Source organism: Xenopus laevis, chromosome 6L (assembly GCF_017654675.1).
Source record: "Xenopus laevis strain J_2021 chromosome 6L, Xenopus_laevis_v10.1, whole genome shotgun sequence".
In the NCBI taxonomy this organism is placed as follows: Eukaryota; Metazoa; Chordata; class Amphibia; order Anura; family Pipidae; genus Xenopus; species Xenopus laevis.
The window spans coordinates 102,563,352-102,590,756 of NC_054381.1; the positions used below are offsets into that span (position 1 = coordinate 102,563,352).

Consider the following 27,405-nt stretch of genomic DNA (forward strand, 5'->3'; position numbering starts at 1 on the left):
CCAAGAATATAATGACCATAACTCCTTATTGGAACATAGGAGAGAGATGATATTATATTCATTGGTTATTAATTCTCTCAGGGATTCCATAGATACTAAACATCAATACTGTGTGACCTGCCCCTGCCCAGATATCCATATCTAATACACAGAGTACCAAACCTAGTCATGTTTGGACTCGTTGGAAAGATGAAATTGCCTTGAACCCATCATCAGTTTTTTATACTGTTGGTACAACAGGTATGGGTTCTGTAAGGATAAATATATTGTAGTATACATTATATGTAACCTTTACTTCACCTTTGAGGGTCTTGCTGGGAACTTTAAGTTCTCACTCCTTGGGCTTCCCCCCTCCCCATGGAATGGCTCTTATCAGCCAGGGTATGGAGGAGGGAATTACAGCTCTGACCCCTCTGACCATAGTGAAAAGAGGCCTGTTATGTGTCTGATTTAGATGTTGGCAGAAATATTTCTCATGATACCTTGGCCTGTTTTATTAACTATTACAGGCCTGTATCATGACAACCTCTTATATTACTTGCTTTGTATGTAATGCTATACGTTCAACACATAAACCAATTTATTGTACAACTCTGCACAATATGATTGTTGCTTTATAAATAAATAATAGCAATATTAATAACCTGGAGCATCAGGAGACTAACTCAATATTTAAAGGGGACCCATCACCCAAAAAAATTATTATTATTATCCTATTTTATCGCATTAGTCAAGCAAAATGAACTTTAATTACACTATATAAATTGTTTGAATCTTGTTTTCTTCAGTCTGGGAATTCAAAATGATAGCAAGCAGGCAGCAGCCATTTTGTGGACACTGTTATTAAGACAAGCCTTGCATCATCTCTGAATCTTGTTTGTGCACCAGAATAGGGGACCCGATGTCCATCCCCATGCCCTGGCTACACAAGTAAATGGTAAAGAGAACGGGGGAATGTGTGGAGAGCAGTGACATCTAGGAAGTGCTGAATGGAAAGTGAAAGTAATTGTTTGCCCGCCTCTATGCCCATGGCATAGAGGAGGGGCAGACAATACTTGATTGACAGCTGAAATTTTTAAATGTTTTTTAAATTCCCTGTAATAACATCCTGAATGTCATATAGAAGCAATGAAAGAAAAGCTTGTATGCTAAAAAAAAAAATGGTGGCTGTGTAATTGGCTCTAGAAGTGCAATGTTAAAAGTTTATTTAGCAGGTCCTTTGACACACCCTGACTCTTCCCTTATCTCCAGTTTCTTCCTGTCAGTCCTGTTCTCCTTCTCACACTATAGGCCTTACTCCCACCTGAATGTACTCAGGGAGGGAAAATCATCCATGGGAACAAGATGCTGCAATGCCATTTTAATAAAAATCAGCAATAGGAACAATTTCCAAATACACTAAAATAAACTAAGAACATCTGTACTATATCTACAAAAAAAAGATCTGCAGGTGGCTTCCATTATGAATATCCCTACCCCCTTTACCTTCCTAAGGAATGCAGGGGGCTTACAGGACAATTTGGGCTGTTCGGATCATACCCCTTCCAAGAACAGCTGAAGTTCAGGCACCTGTAGCCGGCATCATGGCATAAGAACTATGTATGAATTGGCCAAAAAGGCCTGGAGGAATGCAAGATATTTTCATTTGTTACCCCCCCCCCCGTTATTCTTAGTTTTGTATTTAGTTTAGAAAATTTTTCATAAATCCGTCTAGCCATTCCTTTGCATTTTAGGAAAATGCTACAGAGAGGCCCTGGGGGACCATGGGCGGAACTAGATTTAGGCAGAAGAGGCACGTGCCTAGGGTGCATCGAAGTGGGGGCGCCAAGCATGTACCTTTTATTTTGCCTACCCCTGGTCCGGACCTTTGTTTCCCCATGGCACTTTCCTCTATAAGTATTCTCTGGCGCGCCGGGGAGGGGGTGGAGTGGCCAGCCGCGTTGCCTTGGGCTCCCGTCCAGGTTGGCACGAGCCTGTGGGGGACTTTAAAAGGCCCTGAGAGTAAATACATTTCACGGTGATGGGCGATAATAACTAGATAATGATATGTGAATGAATGTAAATTAATTTCTTTAGTCCATAAATACATAGTACATTTGCCCATGATATCAGATATTTTAGAGCTCATTTACTGATGGTTAGTGCAAAGTTAAGGGGAAAAAGTGAAAAGTGCATTTAACTCTTTGCACCCTACCCATAACAAGTTTTGGGCAGAGGTCCTTATGCTCCAGAATAGCACATTAACATCCCGACTTTTGCCCCTACCCCTTCTGTAACTTTCGTGCCATTCAGACACACTGGTCAGGAAGTGCAAGCTTATAGTCCTGCTTACGCTGCTCTCTACACCTTGCACCATCTTTTTAATCTGACGTGTGGTGCCTTGCCCGCAAAACCCTGGAGCTAAGTACTTTTGAATGAGTACCAAGGGGCATGGTTTTGCACCCCTTATACTAGAATGTGCATCCAGGATCTTCTTAAATGGCCCTTTTAATTTTAAAGTAAATAAAATTGCCTACCATGTATAATTTAAATATTCCATAAAATTTCTATTTTATTAGTTGTTGTTTAGCATCCAAATCATATAATTTTTTTAATGCTCTTTAATTTATGAGATATTTTATTTATAGTTTCCTGTTGTGTTGGCAACAATCCAGGGGGTTATGTGGGTATAACTGTATAAGTACCAGGTTGCTGCTTTCACTGTGGGGCCATAGGAATAGTACTTCCCAACTTCCCAGCAGCTACAGGTATTGGATCTATTATCTAGAAACTCATTAACCAGAAATCTCTAAAATACTGGTCAATCTCCAATAAGTTTCATTTTAAGCAAATTATTCAAAAAGCAGGCTTGGGAAGATTAGTCGCCCCGAAAAAGAGGAGATTTGTCGCCGGCCGACTAATCTCCCCGAACCTGCCTTACCGCCAGCGATTTACATTTTAGGAAGGGAACGCGATTTGTTTTCCGAAGTCACCCAAAGTTGCCTGACAAGATTTATGGTACTGTAATACAAATAAGAGCAAGACCTTATATCTGGACAACCCCAGGTCCCAAGCATTGTGGATAATCTATCCCAAACCTGTAATTAAATGACCTGAGAAGTCAGTTTGTTCCAGGTCTGCCTGCCATGCGAAAGCAAGTTGTATTGTCTCTTTAAAATGCTATTTTATATATTCCATATTTTTCTATTAAGGGGGGTGTTGTTTCCTTTGTTAAAATCTATTTTAGTCTCGTTAGGTATTCATGTCACTTTAATCAACGTCCTCCTGAACAAAGAAGTTGTCTGTGCATGTCCACAGGGCTTTCCTCTTGACAATTTCCAGCCTTTTTGCTTTAGCATACAGATCTATCATGGTAGGTTACCCGATCATCCGAAAAATCATGGAAGCTTCTGCAAAAAAAACAATTCTGATGGCTTTCCAGATTGCAGCCAGTTCAAAGCATCTCAATGTTTTATCAAGTGATTTTCTTATCTGCAACAGGTGGCAAATTGACCCAGTGTGTCTAAACAACATGCAATTGGGATGCTCAACGTTACTTGGGGCAATCACCCTGCAGACTGTCTGATGTCCTGTTACGGTTCATGGTGTTTGCATAACACATAAAGATATCCTCATCAAACTAAGCAAATCCTGGAGCTTGTTGGGTCTTGATTGCAGTGTAACAACGCTGATTTGTAGAACCCAAAAGAGGAAGGACTTACCATAGTTTCTGTAGATCTGGGCATTGGTGTGGCTTCATTTGTTCCAATGTTCTTGTTGGGAAAGTTAAATATAGCATGTGGCACATTCAAAGAGTATGATGTCTTTGTGCAAACATGTATGGACAGGCGTGGAATGAATCATCACGTCTGATGGCTCATGCTTTGCCAAAAACCACAAAAAAACTAAAATAAAAGTTGAGATTAATTTCTTACTAGTAACCTATAAAATAACTTGTATCACAAACCCCCAAGTAGCATCTATGTTTTTTTTTTTCTGATAAACAGTTCATCTTACAAACTCTATTTTAAAAGGTGGAAGTCTAGTGGACACGAGCCAGTGGATTTTTGGCACAGTAGTTTCTAATCAGCAGTTCCACGTATTTACTAGAGGTTAGTTGCATGCGGCTTATTATAAATGTGCTGTCTGGTAGTTACACTTGGCTGAAGCCGCCCTGCCAATCTTGAAGTTGTGTCTTCTATTTAACAAATTTCAGGGGCCTCTTATTTCCAAAATTATTAGAGGGCAGATAGGCTTTTATTTCCAAACGCTCAATTATGCACAGTAATGGTGATGCTGAACACCAGAGAACAGATATTTTGTTGCACTTTCTGGGTAATATCATAAAAGTTGCTTATGTGATAAGACTACTTTGTTTTTTAAATACAGGCCGCTAAATATATGTAAGTGTTTTGGAACTTTATATACACAGTATATGTGTGTATATATATATATATATATATATATATATATATGTGTATATATATATATGTATGTGTATATATATATGTATATATGTATATATGTATATATGTATATATATATATATATATATATATATATATATATATATATATATATATAAAAATAGCAAAAAGGGTCCGCACACACAGGACTTGAATGAGAAAATAAATTTGTCGTTTATTCAACGTTTCGGCCCAGTCACATGAGCCGTCTTCAGGAAGTGACTTGTTCCAGCACCTAGGCATCCATTTTGTGTTCTGTGTGCACCGACCCCACGGCTTTTATATTTATATATATATATATATATATATATATATATATATATATATATATATATATATATATATATATATATATATATAGTGAATAAAGTATCCCCTCTTGTAAAATATAAGGATATTATAAGTTACCGAGGAGTTTCATGACCATATAAAAACACGAGGCCGAAGGCCAAGTGTTTTTATACAGGTCATGGAACTCCGAGGTAACTTCTAATATCCTCATATTTTGCAACTGGGGGTACTTTATTTATTATAATACACAAGGTTTAGGGAGTCATGTGACAGAAATGACATCAGAACTCACCGTTTATAATTGATGACATCAGAACTCACCGTTTATAAGGATATAATTTACAAGATATTCATGGCTTTTGTGTATTACATATATATATACACACACACACACAAATACAAGGGTCCTCTGCACACAACCCATTATCAATATATTTAAGACAGAGACATTTTGTGCATACTGCTACTAAAAAATGCCTTCCCCTTTAAACAAAACAGGGATTGTTTGTCCATATATTGCAATATATTTAAGCTGGCCAACTACGTCAAAGTCATCCCATATCTGGCCAGTCCTATGCTCAATTTTATCTGATTCATTAAGAATTCTATTGCTTCATTATATACATTTTACAAAGGGAATAAGTTTTACCTGCACCTTACTTGCTGCTTTCAAAGTAAAACTCCCAAACGTGGCTGCCCTTTTATTAGACAACAGTGGTATCACCTGACTATAGTTGGGAATAAGTGGGGCTGGAATCTGCTTGACCTGTCAAAAATTAAGTCTTTGGACACTTGGGGTGCTACTCTCCTATCAATTAAAAATATTTTTTTCTAGGGCACATATATAGAACATATATGCTCTGTATGACCTGTTAGCATATGTCAAATCTTAATTGAGATATAAATGCCACCTATAAATAACATATATTTTTCATTTTATCTTCCGCTGCCTGTTCGCTATTCAAATGGGTTGTTTTCATACATAATACTGTCAGTGACAGTCACCCAAACACACAATCACTTACAGCTTTTTCTTGTCACTTAAAAAGTGAAACACCAGTGGAACTTTCATTTAAGAACTGTAAACCCTTTCCTTTTGGCCTTCAGTAATATAAGGTATGACTATGTAAAATCATTGTCTCTAATTGCTCTTGTAATATATATTCTATTGTTGTACTGATCATTTCAGATTACACAGAGGTGGAGGGAGATGATAGGATGGCACTTCCTTTTGTGTCTTTTTTTCTGGATGATTTCTGAACAGTTGCAGCTTTAAAGGAAAGGACAACTTTTTAGCCATACATAAAATGTGCAGCTTTTTTTATATTGCACTTGTAAAGACGTGCAAGAAAGGTAGCTTCCATAGTAGGACGGTACCAATCAAGACTACAACTGTGGAATTTTTAATTTCCGTATGCTGTACCTTTCAAGTCTAGAAATAGTATAATCAGAGTAACAGTTCTTTCTTAATTGTATTGCCTTCCCTGAGTTAGCCCTCATTGCTCTTCTAAATGAAGCATAGAAGAATTGACTGCGAGTAGAGCAGTAGACTGTGACTGCTGCAAGTAACAACAGTTGAAGTGACTGATTGCAGTCCATGTGATGGCTGCACATTTGCAACCCACATAGCCCACACTGTTTCAGATACATGTAGGGATATCCAATTCTTGCATTTCTGTTTCATAGGATACATTCTTGTATAGCAGTTGATGTAAGAAGTGCAACATGAAATCAAGTAAGGGTGAAACTGAATGCTTTTCTACAGTGCCTATAAGGAGTACTCACCCTTTGGAAGTTTTCAAGTTTTTTTGTTATAGAACATGGAATCAAGTGGGATTTTATTTTGTTTTTTGACTGTGATCAACAGAAATTAACTCATGTCAGTGTGAAAACATCTCAGCAAATTGATTTAAGTTAATTACAATAATAAAACCAAATAACAAATTATATAATGGGGTTGTTCACCTTCCACTTGAACTTTTTATAGTTCAGTTGTTTTCACTAGAAAGAAATACTTTTTTAAATTGTTTTCTATGATTTAGTGGTGACCTTTTTCCTAATATTGACGTTTAAAATTTAATTTTTCACTTTCTTATGTCTAAAGAAGCATTGGGAGGGGGGATCACTGACTGTAATCTGGTATAAATTATACGTTAGTTGATATTTGTTATCTTTGGCCCTGCTGAGCAGAATCCCTGAGTTTCATTAAAGGCAACTGTTATAATTGATAGAATAGTTGCTAATATTCCACAGATGCTGCAGAGAAATGTATCAACTAATGTAGCAAATTGTTACAGAATCTGCTCCTGGATCACCAAGCTGTCAGACTGAAACACCAGAGACAGGAACATAAAACTTTAAATTTTAATTTTGGAAAAATGGTCAAAAATTACAAAGAAAAGCAACTGAAAAAAAGGCTTTATTTCTGGTGAACAATCTGAAAGAAAAACTGAACTGAAAAAAAATCATTTCGAAGGTGAACTCTCATCATCACTAGTGTCACTAACTGTATTTCAACTTCAAATAATTAATAAAAGTATATATATAATAATATAATCTCAAATCCACACTATACTATAATCCTGAAACATTCTGATGGTGTGGCTACTTAAATGTATACCATTTGGTTGGATACTGCTGACATTCTTCATCCTTCAATTTTTGCTGCTTTCCCTCATTAACCAGCGTTATCGCCATTAAGAATTCAGTTTTTGACACATTTCCAATATTGTTTAAAGTAATATTTATAAGTTTTATTAGCATTAGTGTACCATTGTAATGTCCGTCCCCCCCTTTTTTTCTTTCTTTTTTTTGTTTAATGAGATGTTGACTTTGATCATAATGTATCTGCTTAATGACTGATAAATCCTGCTGGAACCTACAGTTTTCAAAGTAGTACACACCCTAGCCTGCATAATGGTGGGTTTCAAATCTGCGTATGTAGTGCAGAAATCTGATGATGGGAAAAACTCATGGTGTGGGTGGAATAAACTGGTGAAAAGATTGAATAAGTACTGCTTGTTGTGTGTTACACCCAGTGCCCCTTTATACTTTCTTGCATATTCCCAGTCATCAGCTGCTGCCAATGTACTACATTTCCTAGCATTCCCCCCCTAGCATTCCCCCCCCAAAAGCAGCTACATTTCAGTAACAAGAAAAGCATGTACCTAGCCTCATCCCATATAAAAACTATGCATTGTAATGTACAAGTTGTGTATGGAGTGGCTGAAGGGCAGGGCTGACCTATTCTGTGAGGTGTGTGTGGGCTGCATAAGCATATATTTATTTTTTCTTGGGGTGGATCTTCCTGTACAGACATGTAACATAACCCTCCCAGCCTTATATCCCATAGAAGCAACAAATAATTGCTACTGACTTATAGGAAAAACAATTTGTTGCCAGAAATATATATATATTTGTAGTCATGATTCCTCTTAATGTTCCAGCTTCTTCCTGCTTGGTGTCCCAAGGTACTAGCTTATTTCACATTGATATTTCAATTTATGTATACAGTATATGGACTATGCTCTCAGAATATTCGTTTTCTGCATATTTATCAGTCCACATGAAAGGAAAATGTCATATTTGCTTGCTACTACTGAGCTGAATCTGAAAATATTGCACAGCGGTAGCATAATCTGTAAGGGTTCCACTCGATCTCTGCTGTGGCAAGTAATTTATCATCTCACTCGGACAAGGAGGAATGTTTTGTATACTGAGGGTCTATTTATAAAGGTGCAAGAAAAAAAAGCAAGTATAATTTACATTGTTGTGACGTAACTGTACTAGGTCATGCATAATTATGAAATTTGAATAACATTTGCACTTTTTGCAATAGTATTTGTGTCAGTGGTCTGGCTGTTAGCCACAAGCCGAAACAGAGCCCTGTACTTAGCAAATTAGGGACTCATTCTGATGCCTACCAGTCCCAACAATGGCCCCCATGATAAATATAATTTGCAGGTGGTAAAACATATCTGGCACATCGTTTTTCCAAAATCGCCAAAAGTTTCCTTGCAAAGCACCTGCCCCTTCTGTTTTACCACTGGCGATTTACATTATTGATGGTGACCATCAAAAATGTAGGGGATTAGTCGCCACAGAAAAGGAGATATATCCACTTCCTTTGTGCAATTACCCTTAAGATGTCCATACACAGGCAGATTTAAGATGATGATTCTGCCCCTTCAGTCGGCAGCTTATCTGCACGGTGGGCTCTCCCCGACTTCCTCTCTGGCAGAACTCCTGTTGGGGTGATGTTTGAGTCGGCCCACGCAACACTATGGACCACATTGGCTCTCTAATGCAGGATTCTCCTGACAACCTGCGTTGGCTTCCATTGTGATCTAATCATTTTCCATAGAGCCTTGCAATTGGATCAGTCCAGTATGGCCAAGCGCATGGGTGGCCATATCAGGCAATACTTGGACATCATTCAGACATGCAAGTTAAGCAACGGGTTGCCTACATGCAGGGGCACTGCCTTAGGCATCAGCTGCCCCCAAGTTACCAGAGGGTCTGCAAAAAGCTGTGCCTGGTAATGTTAATTAAATTTATTAAACCAGAAATTCGGCTCTACCAGTGCAGAGAGCGCAATAAGAGATGCAATGTACCGGACAAGCTTTTGCGCAAGAACGGTAAATGCTAAGGAGTAAGGGGGGGGGGGCAGCAGTGGCAAGGAGCAGAGAATCGCCTAGCCTACAGTACATGCCTAGCCTACACAGTGCAGCTAAGGGCAGGCAGCGCTGTTTTCGTTTGGGGGATTGCAGATCTCCACAACTGCAAAGTGCAGATAACATGGCAAAGTATGAACATACCATACTTTCCACCCTGCGCTTGATTAAGTACATGGTCCCCAGTGGGGCCAAAACATTCACCTCATGTTTCCTTTAAAGGGGTGGATCACTTTAATTTAACTTTTAGTATGTTCTAGAATGGCTTATTCTAAGCAACTTTTCAATTGGTTTTTATTTTCTATAGTTTTTAATTATTTGCCTTCTTCTGACCCTTTCCGACTTTCATATGGGGGTCACTGACCCCATCTAAAAAACAAATTCTCTGTAAGGCTCAAATTTATTATTATTGCTACTTTGTATTACTCGTGTTTCTATTCACACCCTCTCCTGTTCATATTCCAGCCTCTCGTCAATGCATGGTTGCTAGGGTATTTTGGACCCTAAGCAACCATATTGCTAAAATTGCAAACTGGAGTTGCTGAAAAAACAAGCTAAATAATAATGAAAACCAATTGCAAATTGGCTCCTAATATCACTCTGTACACCATGCTAAAAGAAGGGCCAAGAACCCCTTTTAAATAAAAGCAAACAGAAAACACAAGATGAAGCTATAGTGGCCCATTAAAGGGGATGGTTCACCTTTAAGGTAACTTTTATTATGTTCTAGAACGGGCAATTCTAAGCAACTTTTCAATTGGTTTTCATTATTTATTTATTTTTATAGTTTTTTTGCCTTTTTCTTGTGCAGCTTTCAAATGGGGGGGTCGCTGACTCCCTTCTAAAAAACAAATGCTCTGTAAGGCTACAAATGTATTGCTATTGTTACTTTTTATTACTCATCTTTCTATTCAGGCCCTCTCCTATTCATATTCCAGTCTCTTATTCAAATCAATGCATGGTTGCTAGGGTAATTTGGACCCTAGTTACCAGATTGGTTAAGATGCAAATTGAAGAGCTGCTGAATAAAAAGTAAAATAACTCAAAAACCTTCAATAATAAAAAATGGAAACAAATTGCAAATTGTCTTAGAATATCACTCTCTACATCATACTAAAGTTTTAAAGGTGATCCACTCCTTTAAGTTAGTAAATGTATTGCTGGTGCTTATTAAACTGCCGTTTGCAGGGGGTTAATATTTTATTGTAAACACTGTGTGTGCCAGAAGATAAGCTGCCCAACAGCCAGGCAGGAATTTGCAAGTCTGCAGACTTGCCGCTTAGAACCAGATATTTATTTTATTCTGATCGGAGCTTTAATTGTTCTCAGACTATAAAACGCAGAGAGAAAGGCATGTTTCTTCCCACACAAGTGAGCCATATGCTTATCCATCGCTCCAGGCAAGTGTACTGGGGGCTGCGGCACATTCCAGATGTGTGTGTATACAAAGCCATCTGGATGGCTGCCCATCTCCCTAGGTCGGTCAGGTGCTTGCACGGTGCACTGGAGTGTGGGAAACCAATTGATCTGGCACACAGTATTGCACAATTCCCCCCTCCTTTTTTCTCTAACTGAAAATAATTTCTGTACCTGTTTAAACTCTGAGCAGAATCGCTAGATGATAGGGAAACCAAGGACGGCCATGGAGCTGGCCTGCAGATGCTAAACTTATTGGGTGGGTCAAGCCTGTATACCCTGTTGGTGAAATTTCTCAACAATGGCCAGATTATTGTGTTTTGCCAGAGCAGGCTGTAGAATGCATACATTAATTATTAAGTAGAGCTGCTTTCAATTTTCATTGTCTGTAAGTGGTGCAAGAGATCAAACGATGTGCGTGGGCAAAAGCCTCTGTATATCTGCTCCATTACTCACATGAAAGCTGCCAGTAAATTACAGTGCAACTTTTGCAAGTGCCATCACATTTAAAGGAAATATAAAAACACGTACAGTGTAGAAACTTATACAGATTTCAAAGTAGAAGAACACCACCTTGCAGAAAACATGCACAGGCTCTTGTAACTAGATGTTAATGGGCCCTGAGCAATGGAGATGTTTTACCAAGATATTGAAATTGCTCATTCATTAGGGTCTCACTGGACCCTCTAGAGCAGAGGTCCCCAACCGCCGGGCCTGTGGACACTCCTGCACTGGGCCATTGAGCCCAGTGCGCAAAAATGAGGGGTGCCGAATTGGACGCCGGCACGTCCAAATTTGCTGCCGACCCCACCCCGTGGTCCTTGCCCACAGGTCACTTCAGGTTTCAGGTCAACCCATACATCACTACTGCAGGATATCCACTTATAACTGAAAGAGAGGAGAGCACTCAAACGCAGATTAACTGCTTGTGATTATTTATGCTGCTTTACACTACTGCAGGGACTGTTTCCTCTGTAGATACGCTATATGGGTTAATCAGGGATACTTGTTGCTCTCAGGATTCCTGGTGCATCGTCTATGTTCTTTAGCCATGTTTGCATGAATTTCAGTTATAAATGAACACATAAGAAAAAAAGAAGCATAAGAAAATATTAACAAGTCAGCAACAGGAGAGGAAGTGGCTCATAAGGTTCAGAAAGCTGCATGGAAAGATGCCAGCATTCAGTGCATGTACTCCGCCACTCAGGTTGGAGCAGCTAGGGAGCTATACAAGAAAAGGGATTGGGCAACCCTGTACGAATGAATAAGACAGCTGGGAGTTCTTCTTCCCTGCATACACAAACCAAACTAGCAAAGACTGGAAAACTTTTGGAGAAGTAAAAATGTTATTTATGAGCCTGATACTTGCAATCCTTGATGTTAACTGGGGCTCTGCTTCATTCCCAATGACCAGTGTAAGGAAGATGATTAATTTCTGCAGTGGGGCTTAAGGCAGGAGTCCCTAACCTTTTTTTACCCCATGAGGCACGTTAAAAAAAAGGAGTTGGGGAGCAACACAGGCATGCAAAAACTTCCTGAGGTGCCAAATAAGGGCTGTAATTGACTATTTGGTGGCCCCTGTGTGGACTGGCAGACTATAGGAGGCTCTAGTTGACAGTGCACCTGGTTTTCATGCAACCAAAACTTTCCTCCAAGCCTGGAATTCCAAAATAAGCAACTGCTTTGAGGCCACTGGGAGCAACATCCAAGGTGCTGGTGAGCAACCTGTTGCTCGCGAGTTACTGGTTGGGGATCACTGGCTTAAGGGGTAACTATCACATTAAATTAGTTTCCAGAAGTGCAGTCTAACAGAGTCTGCACTGTACATGCATGTGCATAATGAGTGAGTGTCCCATTATGGGTGTTCTGTAGAATCAGGGGATGCGTTGATATGGCTCTGGAAGCCCGCACCTCCAGTAAAGGAAGCAATTTGTAGGTGACAGATGCCCTTTGACAGCATTTCTTTGACTGGTCATTCCGCATCTTTCTTTACATTGCAAGCTTTGCCATAAATACTAGAAGAAACACAGTGCTTCAGATAGGGTCTGTATGTCTAATGGGATCTAAATCTAATTAATAATGTAAACCTACTTCTAGTACTCTTTGTACATGTTTCCAGGTCAATTTTATATTTTTCCTTGGATGTAAACCATTTAGTGTGTAAACACCAGGCTTTTTACGCAACAACTCTGTGCCAGCACCCAAGGGTCAACTGGCTATGCAGGTAGTATATAATCAATACATCAGTTAGGATCTGACTTTGAAAGCATGCTATTGTGCCTAAAGCTTTGCATTAGCAGTCTAAAACTGCTGCTATCTCAGAAACCACTAAGGATAGAAACCTAAGGAAAAACGGTGAAAGTTCTCGGAGAAGTTTACATCACTATCATTTTCTGCTGGGTGTCTGAGGACTTACAAGGGAATAGAGATGTACATAACAGGTGTGCAATAAGTGACTTGCAGCAAAACAGATGGATTCCCAAAGTTTCTAGAGCATTCCTAATAATATGATACGAGCTGGTCACCGTCATGTCACAAGCTCACTGAGTGATTTCCTTGCTCTGCCCATACTATTTATACACCAATGACTCTGCAAAGAAGTATTGAGTCCTCTATTTACAGTAACTACAGGAAAGTGCTCTGTGTAGTCTAGACCTTGTCCAGTAGTTTTAAGTCTAAAAACATGACGTATGTATTTACAGCTTATTAGCTGGACTGCCAAAGCTGCCTGGAGTCATTTTCTCCTCGGCGGAAATAATTCTGACTTTGAAGTTTTTCTTCCCTTTTTAGAGCTGTCAGTTTGTGTTTTTTGGTTCCCAGAGGAGAGGAGAGGAGATGGCACACAGCACAGAGGCTGAATCCAGCCAACCCCTTCCCCTCTCCGATGCTGGTAGGCTTTGGAATGCCATGTGTTTATATGATGTATTTAGCTAAGCATTGGTATTTCTTAATCTGACAGGCATCCTTGCACTGAAACAGCTGTGTAACCAGAGCCAGTTCTGCTCCCAGCTATGTTTTGATGGAAAACCTAACTCGTTTTATTTTTAAAGCATAGAACGTTGCCACAAGTAGGTAAATGGTCTTTCATTTTTGCAGTACTGCTTGGTTCTTCAACACGTGACTCTCCAGCTGTTATAAAACTATAACTCCCAATCCTTGCTGAAGGCAAACTGTTAGAGTTGGAGAGGCAGCCAGGGGAACTAGCCATCATGCAGTTGAACTCAACCTAAAAACCAAGCACTTTTATGGAGTATATATGTACCCACACTAATTATTTGATGCTAAACTTGTGCAGACGGTATGGGCATCCCTGAAATGCTTGGCATGTTTGGTGCCTCTAATGCCTAAAACGAATGTCATCTATTTCAACTATGTGCATCCCACCCAGTTAAGGGACAGCTAAGATTAATAATAGTACAGGCTAGAGTTGACTGGTTTAGAGTAAACCTCTTCCCCCTCAGTCAGTCTATAATACAGTTCCTCAGCCTAAAAATGAAACATTGGCAGGTCCTCTGGTTCCCTCAACTCCCCAAAAAAAACATACTAGCAGATTAAAGGGCTTATAATGAAATTGGCCAGTGTGTGTGTATGAGTTTGAGGGACGTTACATTGTTAGCACCAGCGAGAGATGTGAATGATGAAAAATCTCTATAAAGCAGTATGCAAATACGTTAGTGCTGTATTAATATAGGTTAATAATGGCAAGAGTTTTATTGCCCTTCAAACCAATCATAGTGAATTAGGATACACAAGGGGTCATTTGCTAAGCGGAAGGCAACGGGAAAAGTGTAAATAAACTGGCGTAATGCACCATGTTTTTCAACCCTGTAACTTGCTAACTTTAAGTTATTTTTTTTACATTTTGTAAGTTTTTTATAAAACCTGATAACATTTGCTAATAGAAAATTGGATTTGTCAGAATATGCACTTCACCAAAACGATATGGTTCCCTAGGGTAATCCTACTGTTAGTGGAATTTTTGGCCTTGAAATCTAAAGAATGCAGAATTTTGAATGCAGTGCTTTGGGGATGTGGTGAACTGCTGGGAGTTTTTGACCTATAGAAGTCAGCAATCTCCATAAAACTTTACATGTTTGGTATTGGCGTGTTTGAGAGACATGGGGCTTTCCAAGTCAGCTGTACAATTGTGCATAAAATAAATGTTCCTGATTTTAGACTGAGAACAATAAAGTGGAATTACTCCTACACATTTATAGGCCACTTGATAAGATAGATGATTTATAGCAATGTTGAGGCTGTGCTTAAAATTTATATGCAAGTGGGAGTAATGCTATTTACAAAAGTTAAGTAAAAAAGAATATGATCAAATATAATATTTTTATGCAGTTAAATACATCCAAAAGGGATTTGCTGGACAATTCCAGCCACAGTTTGGCCTTTTTCTAGTTCCTTTTCAATGTTATTTTTGTGTGTTTTGAGAGCTGAACTAGCACTAGTCTTTGCTTGCCATTGCTCCAAGGTGTTTATCCAAGTGACCATCAGAAAAGCAAACATTGTTTCTGCGCAGTTGGCTCAGGACACAAATGATTTGGAAGCGCGCATGAGGTGCAAAGAGCCTTTTCAGTTTCCTGTCATTAGTAGGAATCATTCTTTTATTTCCTTTGCTTGTGCTGCTGTTTCGTTAGGGGATTACGCCAGGAAATATTTCAGAACCTAGAGTGTATTGTCTTTCAGCTCTGATGATGACAGGGGAGAATGCAATTGTAAAACAAATGCTTATTTCATTACCTGTGCATGTGTAGTACTTTAGACCAGTGCAGTCCAACTTTTGTGAGTATGACACACACAGGCAGAGTATGGCACACACACGGAGCATAGGGAAGGCAGAGTATGGCACATACAGTGAGAATAGGGAAGGCAGAGTATGGCACACCCAAGGAGAATAGGGCAGGCAAAGTATGGCACACCAGAGGAGAGTAGGGCAGGGAAAGTACAGCACACACAGGGAGCATTGGGCAGGCAGAGTATGACACACACAAGGAGCATAGGGCAGGAAGAGTATGGCACACCCAAGGAGAATAGGGCAGGCAAAGTATGGCGCACACACATGGAGCATAGGGCAGGCAGAGTATAGCACACACAGGGAGCATAGGAAAGGCAGAGTATGGCACACACAGGGAGCATAGGGAGGGCAGAGTATGGCACACCCAAGGAGAATTGGGCAGGCAAAGTATGGCACACCCGAGGAGAGTAGGGCAGGGAAAGTACAGCACACACAGGGAGCATAGGGCAGGCAGAGTATGGCACACCCAAGGAGTATAGGGCAGGCAGAGTATGACACACACAAGGAGCATAGGGCAGGAAGAGTATGGCACACCCAAGGAGAATAGGGCAGACAAAGTATGGCACACCCGAGGAGAGTAGGGCAGGGAAAGTACAGCACACACAGGGAGCATAGGGCAGGCAGAGTATGGCACACCCAAGGAGTATAGGGCAGGCAGAGTATGACACACACAAGGAGCATAGGGCAGGAAGAGTATGTCACACACAGGGAGCATAGGGCAGGCAGAGTATGGCACACACAGGGAGCATAGGGCAGGCAGAGTAAAGCACACACAGGGAGCATAGGGCAGGCAGAGTATGGCACACACAGGGAGCATAGGACAGGCAAAGTAAGGCACACACAGAGAGCATAGGGCAGACAGAGTATGGCACACCCAGGGAGCATAGGGAAGGGAGAGTAAGGCACATACAGGGAGCATAGGAAAGGGAAAGTATGCACACACACAGGAAGCATAGGGCAGGCAGAGTATGGCACACACAGGGAGCATAGGACAGACAGAGTATCGCACACACGGAGCATAGGGCAGGCGGAGTAAGGCACACACAGGGAGCATAGGGAAGGGAGAGTATGGCACACACAGGGAGCATAGGGAAGGGAGAGTATGGCACACACAGGGAGCATAGGGCAGGCAGAGTATGGCACACCCAGTGAGCATAGGGAAGGGAAAGTATGCACACACACAGGGAGCATAGGACAGACAGAGTATCTCACACACGGAGCATAGGGCAGGCAGAGTAAGGCACACACAGGGAGCATAGGGAAGGGAAAGTATGGCGCACACACAGGAAGCACAGGGAAGGGAGATTATGGCACACACAGGGAGCATATAGGGCAGGCAGAGTATGGCACACACAGCGAGCATAGGGAAGGGAAAGTATGGCACACACACAGGGAGCATAGAGCAGACGGTATCGCACACATGAAGCATAGAGCAGGCAGAGTATGGCACACACAGACCAGTCTCCTCCATCATCGAACAATGCAGGGGGGGGGATTACATGTGTGAATAAAGCAGAAGTTTATAGTCTGAATTTGAGGTGTAAACAATGCAGGGTCCAGTTAATCTCTGTAGTGATACCTTTTAAAGCTTACATATAGCAGACACAACAGGCAGACTTTCATGTGGGGGGGGGCTGATTTAGCTTTATGGCCTGGTCCATTTGCTACATTGTCCATGTGCCATAGGCTCCAGGAGTTACATTCTGTAAAATAAAACCAAATGAGGATACTGAACTGCTCACTGCAAGCTGGGTGTCCGTGTAATTGTGCTGTATATACCAATGGACTCCATACATTTTTTTCATGAGTCAGGCTAGCGTCTTTGGCAGCAACTTGCTTTACTATTTATATTCACAATAGGGACACTCACCTGCATACAGCCTCATTCCTGCTGTGACTGGAAGATTCATTATTGTTTGATAACCACAGGCTTCAAATTTTGTTTATGCATTTGCAGTCTTTGTGGTATAGCAATGCTTTTTCCTCTATATTATGAAATGGAAACAGGGCATGCAATAGTTATCAGACCTATTTATATGAATTTGGTCTGTTATTGCTACTCTCAAGGGTTTTTGGCAATAGAACAAACTGTTTTCACATCATCCTTTGATACTTTTGTATGTTTTCATGTATATAAAACAAATAAAGGATTTTCAAGCAGGCATCCTCGTACAATAAAAGGGAAGCTAGCAGTAATATGTGTAAATAAACCTTCGGAACACAGGGTCCTGTCCTTCATGGTGTTAAAATTATGTAAAATAAATGGCAAATCTATAAAGCGCTGTTGCTGTCCTTACTTGTAAATTAATGGCATGTATCAAGATTGTCAAAATAATCTGTCAAAGAGCTGACTGTGATGTTTTTAATTAGGATACAAAATTCACCATTATTTTTACACCACTTCAGACCTGGTATGACCCATTGAAGTCAGCGGGACAGATTCAGCCAGCAAAGGCCAGAAATTCACCACTAGCTGCAGACACATCAACAAATTTACCGTGTTTTATAAGCATAATAGCAATTTTTTATAGCATACTGTGAGGCAGGATTCACTTTAACAAAATGTTAACTTGATGGACATGTGTTCTTCTACTCTTATATGAATTAAAGGGAAAGTAATGCCTTTTAAACGCATTGGGGCCTTTGTACAGGCCAGCCCCATCTCAGCCTGGTCTCATACAGATCTAATGCAAAGATGTGCAGCCACCATGCTTGGCCAATGTCTTTTCCTTCAACCTCCTGAAAGCCAGGACCCAGATGTATGCACACTACAAATTTCCCTACAATATGCCTTCATATATTCATGGGAAGTCCTTGGCAATTTCGAATATTATTGTATTTAATAATCGGGTTAGATTATACCATATGTATTTTTTTGTATCTTGTAATTCTATGATATCTGTAAACTGATACTTTGATGCAGGTTTAATTCCATACGGGAAGTGAAATAACTACCATTAATGCATCTATTTTTGTACAGTACATTTGGTTTATAATGCTTTTGGTAATGGATATTGCAAATGCATCATAGTGAGAATATTCTCATATTAGATTTAGTAGCAGTTAGGAGAGAACTGCCTGAAAACCAACCTCTGTCTTAGATATATATTGCAGATATATCCTGTACCAATGAATAGGGTCAGCATTGTGCTTCTACAGCAATTAAACTTTTTTTCCTGTTTTCTTCCCTTTTTTGCAGAAGAAGTAGACTACAGCACCTTTGGATCAGCTACATTAACCCGAAAGAAAAGAAATGCTCTGGTGGCACTTCGCAATGACAGCCTCAGGCATAGGAAACCTCACATAAACATCAGCATGCCCCATGACTTTAGACCAGTCTCCTCCATCATCGATGTGGACATACTTCCTGAGACACACAGACGAGTTAGGCTGTACCGGCATGGATGTGAAAAGCCCTTGGGTTTCTATATTCGAGATGGTACTAGTGTGAGGGTGACGCCTCATGGCCTGGAGAAAGTGCCAGGTATATTCATTTCTAGAATGGTTCCTGGGGGGTTGGCAGAAAGCACTGGTTTGCTTGCTGTAAATGACGAGGTTCTGGAAGTGAATGGCATTGAAGTAGCTGGGAAGACTCTTGACCAAGTTACTGATATGATGATAGCAAACAGCCACAACCTTATTATCACCGTTAAACCTGCAAACCAAAGGAACAATATTATACGGAGCAGCCGGATGTCTGGAAGCTCTGGCCAATCCACCGACAGCACTGCAAGCCATCACAGTTTACCTCCTGCTCACCTTCTCCAGAACTTCCATCCTGACGAGATGGAGAGTGACGACGATGCCGACATTGTTATTGAGGGCATTGAACCCCGCAACATTCCCAAATCTCACAGCCTTCCTTCGGGAAGCTTGTCGCGAATCAATGGCAGCAGCCTGAGCCACAGGTTAGAAAGAGACTTGGGCCTCAATCATTCTGGAAGGGAGAGCAATGGAAGTATTCACAAAATATTAAGTAGCTTAAAAGCTGATCCTAGAAATAGTTTAGTAATTCCAAAGGGAGGAATCGAGGAGGACGGTACTGTTATTACACTTTAATTTGTGGATGTAAAAATCCTACCCATCATGCTGGTGTGCAGTAAAACTCACAGCAAACCAACAGTTGGATAAGGATGCTTGGCGTTGTTTATAGCAAAGAGATGTGGAATTTGACACCTGTACTTTAGGTACTGCCAAGCGATGCCTGGTATTACATTATAACCTTGTCTTCAATTTGCAGAGATTTGAACATGCAAGAAATATTGCCACATGGTCACATAATGAACACGTCAGAGTCAGAAGAATGGTACAAGCTTGGAATAAAGCTATGTATGCTCATGTATTACTTCCAGGCTGTTTCTGTTGCTCAAGTCCTGAACTGCCAAAATTGATTTTAGGCAAGCTGTTCTAAATGTGGATATTGCTTGATTTAATCACGTACCTCTGGTAGGTTTTTCATTTTACCATAAGAAAGACAGAATAGGGTCCAGGAAAGGGAATGATGGAAGCACAGCAGTAGTGCATTTTTCTACAACTCTGTATTCAAAGTATATAGCTGGCCCAGTAAGAGTGCTCTATTTTTGTGACAGCCGATGCCGATTGTCAGAATTTCTCTGTTTAACAGCACCACTTGCTGGTCAACTGTGGTGAAATACCTTATGTTTTCCTGGTGACGGACAAAGTTCTCGTGGCACCTCTAAGGATTTTGGTTTTTTTGTTTGTTTTTTTCCTCCTGTGAATTTAACGGCCTAATTGTTACATGTTGTCTGCATCCTAAATGATATATCCTTGTAAAGTATATTTGTCTGAATGCTACCTATTTGTGACTGTTACACTATGTGGGATTGTGGGACTTGGTGACAGCACAGACACAGTGGAACTGATAAAGCAGCCTGTGTGCCCACAGTTCTAACTTGCACAGTAAAACTGTCTGCAATGTACTGTAATGAACTGAATTGGTTGCTGGGGTATTCTTCTGATTTTTGTCAGTATTATCCCCCTTATTATTTCACTGTAAGAAACATCTAGATCAGGGGTCTCCAACGTTTTCAACCCATGAGCCACATTCAAATGTAAACAGAGTTGGGGAGCAACACAAGCATGAAAAAGTCCCTTGAGGTGCCAAAAATGGGCTATGATTGGCTTTTTGGTAACCCCTATGTGGACTGTCAGCCTACAAGAGGCTCTGCTTGACACTGTACTTTGTTTTATGCAATTAAAACTTGCTTTCATACTTGGAATTCAAAAATAAACGCCTGCTTTGAGGCCACTGGGAGCAACATCCATGGGGTTGGAGAGTAACATGTTGCTCACGAGATACTGGTTGGGGATCACTGATCTAGATAATACCATTGCCGATTAACTCTTTTGTCTGTTAGTGAAGAATGTGCTCAATTTTACCCCTTAGCTGCATGCGGAGATCATGAATGACAAATTCCATAGCAAATAGTGCAGTAGAATCATGAAGGTTAAAGGTACCTGGATGTGAACCTAAATGTTGAATGCAAAGCATTTTAACCCACTGAACTGTTTGCATTATGGACCCATAGGGATAATCTGATAAACAAGGATGTAGAAATTGGCCACTAAAAAGAGGCAAAATATACCACTACTTCTTGTTGGAACAAATCAAAAAAAATGTGTTCTGTTTTCATTATTGTCTGTGCCATTGTTCAACTTGTGTAATACAGGGATGCCTCTCCTGCAGCCTTTCAGTGTAGTTGAACTGCAACTCTCGGATCTGAAAAAAAAACAAAATACAAAAACATGCTGTCTGTGAATGCTGAGAGGTACAGTTTAACTAGCAACTGGAAAGCTAAAGATGTTGCATTCCTGATTTAGTGTTTATTAAATATTTTTTATGGATTTAAGGTTTTTTTTTACGTTCTGGGAGAAGGAACTACAGTAGTTCAAATGTTACTTAAACACATTCCACTTTATTTTTCTAATTTAAAAACCTGAAATGACAGTGCTTTCCATCTATTTGATTTTATACATTTGTACTTTTAAAAGAAACAGGCTTAATAAAGTAAAACCTAGCAAGTTTGCGTGTTTTGAAGTTTGTACCCTAGTCACGACATAACTATAAGCTACAAGGCCCCAGGGTGAGGTAGTTCACCTTTAACTTTTTGTATGTTATAGGATGGTCAATTCTAAGCAACTTTTCAATTGGTTTTCGTTATTTATTTTGTATAGTTTTATAGTTATTGGCCCTTTTCTTCTGACTTTTTGCTGCTTTCAAATGGGCTTCGCTGACCCCTTCTAAAAAGCAAATGCTCTGTAAGGCTACAAATGTATTGTTATTGCTAATATCTATTTCACGACTTTCTAGTAAGATCCTCTCCTATTCATATTCCAGTCTCTTATTTAAATCAGTGCATGGTTGCTAGGAGAATGTGCACCCTAGCAACCAGATCGCTTAAAATGCAAATTGAAAAGTTGCTGAATAAAAAGCTAAATAACTGAAAAACTTTAAATAAAAAATGAAAACCAATTGCAAATTGTCTCAGAATATCACTCTCTACGTCATACTAAAAGTTATTTCAAAGGTGAATAAATCCTTTAAGCTCAGTACTCCGCACCCCCCCCCCCATCTTATTAAAAATAGCTCCAGGGCAAGCTACAAATCAAACACAAGCTGGGATGTTCTAAAACTGTATTTCTGAAGCCCTAACAAATGTATCTGAAAGATTCCACAACAATACTCCTGACGTATTATAGGAAGAACATACTTGTAAGGAATAGTCAACTGTTGGCACTGCAAATGGAGGTTATGGGACAAACAAATATTGTAAACAGACACTTTTCAACATTTTACTGGGCTGATTATTTCTCATGCTGCATTTCAGAGGCCCAGGTTATATTAAAACAATAGTGTCCTGTAATGAAGTCTTTGTAGCCCTTGAACACACTGGAGGCCATGAAAATCCCTTGGGTCTAACAAGAAAGCCCAGTTAAAAACAGATTGGGTGCTACGTTTTTTTTTGCTACCCTATAAGAAAATTAATTTAATTTAATGTATTGAGTGTTAAAGACAAGCACACATTCCACTTTTTTTTTTTTTAAATGTACATTTGGCCACTGAGATGATCTTTTGTAAACTATACTATAACTAAGGGCATGGTTATTTGTTTGGTTCATGCAAGTACAGGTATAGGATCCGTTATTCGGAAACCCATTATTCAGAAAGCTCAGAATTACAGTAAAAGCTGTCTCCCACAGTTTTCTCCAAATAATTCAAATGTTTTAAAATAATTTCCTTTTTCTCTGTAATAATAAAACAGTACCTTGTACTTGATCCAAACTAAGATATAATTCATTCTTATTGGAGGCAAAACCAGTCTTGGGTTTATTTAATGTTTACATTGTTGTTTAATGTTTACATTTTTTGAAAACTTAAGGTATGAAGATCCAAATTATGGAAAGATCCGTTATCCGGAAAACCCCTGGGCCCGAGTATTCTGGATAACAGGTCCCATACCTGTATTGAATTATAAATGCCTGTGCTTTCTAGAACTGCCCAGTTACAGAGCTTAGAGGTGACACCCCTGCTTGTTATAATAAATACACAGTATAGGTAGCTAAACAAATGTATCAAGGCAACTTCCCCTAAACTTTTACCAAATATTAATTGTACCACTCATTCTGTGGATTAAATCTATGGACAAATGAGAAAGGAACACACGGGATAGGGAAATACAAAATGTAAAGCAGATACACTCCTGCAGGGCATTGCCTGATGAAGAAAATAATGCCAATTTTAATCAATATGATGATTTTTTTCCCCCTGAAATGTATTATTTCTGAAGAAGCAGAAATTCATTATTATTATTATACAACAATTATATGATAAAAGGAATAGGTCACATCAAAAACTGAATAACACTGTTCTTAAAAAGTATAACATTTATTGCCTTGTGTTAAAATATATTGGACTTAAAAACAGGAAGAATGAAGTACTCCCCCCCCCCAACAAAAAAAAGAACATTCAGTGTGAGATATGGGTGCAATACTTATTTGTTCTTTTAAATACTCCTTCAAGGCCCGCAAGAAGGTCACTTATGAGAACACATATTACCTCTCCTAGAAATTCTGTTAGGAATTCTTTTAGTAAAATGGCTGAATTTGTAACCTTATTATAAGCAAAGGGTCCCTGACCAAATGTTGGGCCTTAAAGGGGTGAAGTTAAACTGAAGACTGAAAACGACTGATTCCATGAAAACCAAAGAAGAGTTCTGCACCGCAACTCTGTGGTAACAGCTAGGAGGAATTATATATAACATCATGAATAAAATTTGTAGTTCATTTCAGAAACACTGTATTTTCTGCCTTACTAATGAACTATCCAACACTTTCTTGAAACTAAACTGAGGCCAAACTGTTTTCATCAGCTGGCATAGGCTTATATGTTCCTGTCCATCCATCTTGTGTGCACACTCACAGGCATGCATGGGACAGATTTTGGCATGAAAATGCAGTTTAGGATTTTTGTTGAAATGTATACTGTTCACATGCTGGAGCCCTGATCCTGTTTTAGTGATAGAGTTCCACAACTTCCCTGCTTTCACTTTCAATAATATCCTGTTTGAACAGATGACCACACTGCACTGCAGAGTCTATATGGGCCTTACCATTCCTAAATTTATAAAGAATCATTATTACTTCTGTATTCAATAGCCCTTTCAGTATAAGACAATAGACTTGTTGGCTCTTCCTGATGATGATTGCTGTTTCTTGCTACAGCTAAGTTTATTATTCAAAAAATATCCCTAGGTCCTATTAATCTCCTGTATACTTTTAAATCCTAGGTGCATAACCTTACATTTGTCACGTGCCCCTTTCTAGCCCAGAATGCCAGTTTGTGCCAATCCCCCTGCAATGATGACATCCATCCCGTATGGCCTTAATTCTGAATAGTTTATGGTCATCGGCATACCCTGATACATTGTTTACCATGCCCACCCCCAATATATTAATTATCTCATTGACCCATTATTACCAAAATCAGGGTGCATTCTTAGGAGCAGAGCCCACAAACTGTAAAGGTAGTAGGTAACACCTAACCCAAGATGGAACATGAGACTTGACAATGGTTGCAGGTAGGTTGTAAGTTATTACATTTTTAAGGCACCTGGTTACAAAGCATTGCCACACAACTGAGTGCCAATATCCTGTTCTGGTGAATAGTGAGCAAACTGTGCCTACTGACACAAGTATATGGTTGTAATTGAACTATGCAAGCAGGCGAACCATTTGTAATGGATTTTATTTAACGCCATATTTCAATACAAGTTTCATGCCCTATGTAAAACTCTTCCCCTGCCTTAATTAAAGGGGATCTATTGCGAACATGGAAATTTAATATAAGCTTCAGCACACTCTATTAAAATCCCCAGACATCATGTCTCTCTACATGCAGGATTTGTGCAAAAGGCAGTTATTTTGCAATCCTTTCTTTTCTTGACATAAAATATTGTGGAAAAAAAATGGAAATCACTGCACTACAAAAGGATAAAGAATGGTATTCATTAGTTTAAAATGGACTTGTCACCCAGACATAAAAAGCTGTATAATAAAAGCCTTTTTCAAATTAAACATGAAATCCAAATTCTTTTTTTTATTAAAGTCTTCATAGCTGTTGTACTCATTTAAAAATCTCGCTGTCAATCAAATATTGCCTGCCCCTCCTCTATGCCTTAGGCATAGAGGCTGGGCAAGGAATTACTTTCACTTTCCATTCAGCACTTCCTAGATATTAATGCACTCCCCACATTCCCCCAGTTCTCTTCTCCATTTAATTGTGTAGCCAGTGCATGGGGATGGACATCAGGTACCCCATTCTGTTGCACAAATAAGATTCTGAGACGATGAAAGGCTTGCTTTAATAACAGTGTCCACAAAATGGCTCCTGCCTGCTTGCTATAATTATGAGTTCCCAGACTGATGGAAATAAGATTCAAATAATTTTTACAGTGTAATTTGCTTGACTAACATGATAACATAGGATTTGGAAAAAAAAAATGTTTGGGTGACGGGTCCCCTTTAAGAGGCCAACTACAATTTAGTACAAGGATCTTCTAGGATTTGCAGTCTGCACTAAATGTAAAGCCCTAATGTATGACTGTACTGCTGATATTGATTAAGTTCATTTATAACCTCTTTACCTGATTTAGTATGGGGATCTTTTAGATTTTGTTTATACTACTGGAGCCTTACAATATAGAATGAGTATATACCGGACAACAGGAAAAAAAGCTACGATTATTTATATTATATTGTTCTTATAGTTGTACAGCTTGAATTGCTATTTTCCTCTTATATGGCTACTGATTATATGTAGCTCTGTTCACAACAATGCACCATCACCGAGCTTTGACACAGATCTGGCACAGATATATTGGCTTCTTAGAAATTTGCATAGAATAGCAGGACATGCGCATATATGTTTACTTTGAAAAGTACAGGCTGTTTTCTCCATAGACTCCATTTTATCCACATTTAAATGTTTAGGAATGATTTCCTTTTTCTCTGTGATGATAAAGTACTTTTTACTTGACCCAAGCTAAGATCTAAATAATCCTTATGGGAAGCAAAACCAGGCTATGGGTTTATTTAATGTTTAAATGATTTTCTAGTAGTCTTAAGGTATGTAGATCCAAATTATAGAAAGAATCTGGAAAATCCCAGGTCCTAATCATTCTGGATAACAAGTACTGTTAATGTACATGGCCATGCTACGATATACACGCGTGTGTCTAGAACCCCCCCCCCCCTCTTGACTAGAGTAGATCTATCAGACTGTTTCAGAATATCAGTCAAGCTATCAGACCATTTATTTTAATGCACACAGTCAAACTATCAGACTATCCTTTTCCCGTGCAATCCACCACTAGTGCCATCAAGTTGACCCCCACCTGACTCTTTATTGTAAAATAACACTGCCAAATATTGTGAGTCGCACTAATTTCTCTTCCTTATGTGCCAAATTCTGTTACCCGTAGCAAAAGCAAAACACATTACCCCGTACATTCTACAACTAGTGCTATCAAGTTGACCCCCATGAGAGTCAGTCCACTTATTTTGGTGCAATTTCACTGTCGAAATTTATTGTAATACTGCACCAAATACAGTATGCCAAATTGCACATATTTAATATCTTCATGTGCCAACTTCTGGTACCCATAATAACCGCAAAACACATTTTCTGTGCATTCCACCACTAGTGCCATAAAGTTGACCCCCACCTGACTCAGTCCACTAATTTTGGTGCAATTTCACTGTCACAATTTACAGTAACACTGCACCAAATATTGCAAGTTGCACTAATTTCTCTTCTTTATGTGCCAAATTGTTACCCATAGCAAAAGCATAACATATTTCCCATACATTCTACCACTAGTGCCATTAAGTTGATCCCCACGAGAGTCAGTCCACTTAGTTTGGTGCAATTTCACTGTCGAAATTTATTGTAACACTGCACCAAATACTGTATGCCAAATTGCACATATTTAACCTATTCATGTGCCAACTTCTGGTACCCATAGCAACAGCAAAACACATTTCCCATGCATTCCACCGATAGTGCCATGAAGTTAACCAGCACCTGACTCAGTCCACTTAGTTTTACATGTTACGGTAAATTTTGACAATGAAATTGCTCCAAACTAAGTGGCTTGACTTCAGTGGTGGAGAACTTCACGGAACTAGTGGTGAAATGCTTGGAAAATGTGTTTTGCTGTGGTTATGGGTAACAGAATTTGGCACATAAGGAAGAGAA

At 39.5% G+C, this 27,405-nt stretch overlaps 1 protein-coding gene across 2 annotated transcripts in view; it reads left to right on the forward strand.

Annotated features, from left to right (window-relative positions):
* Window positions 1-21,671, forward strand: part of pard6g.L (par-6 family cell polarity regulator gamma L homeolog) — a 68,530-nt gene extending 46,859 nt beyond the window's left edge. For both annotated transcript variants that reach the window (XM_018267836.2, XM_018267837.2), the window contains exon 3: window positions 18,829-21,671. In XM_018267836.2, coding sequence (XP_018123325.1) covers window positions 18,829-19,688 — 860 coding nt within the window. In that variant the 3' untranslated portion in view covers window positions 19,689-21,671. The remainder of the gene's footprint in view (window positions 1-18,828) is intronic.
* The last annotated feature ends 5,734 nt before the right edge of the window (window positions 21,672-27,405 follow it).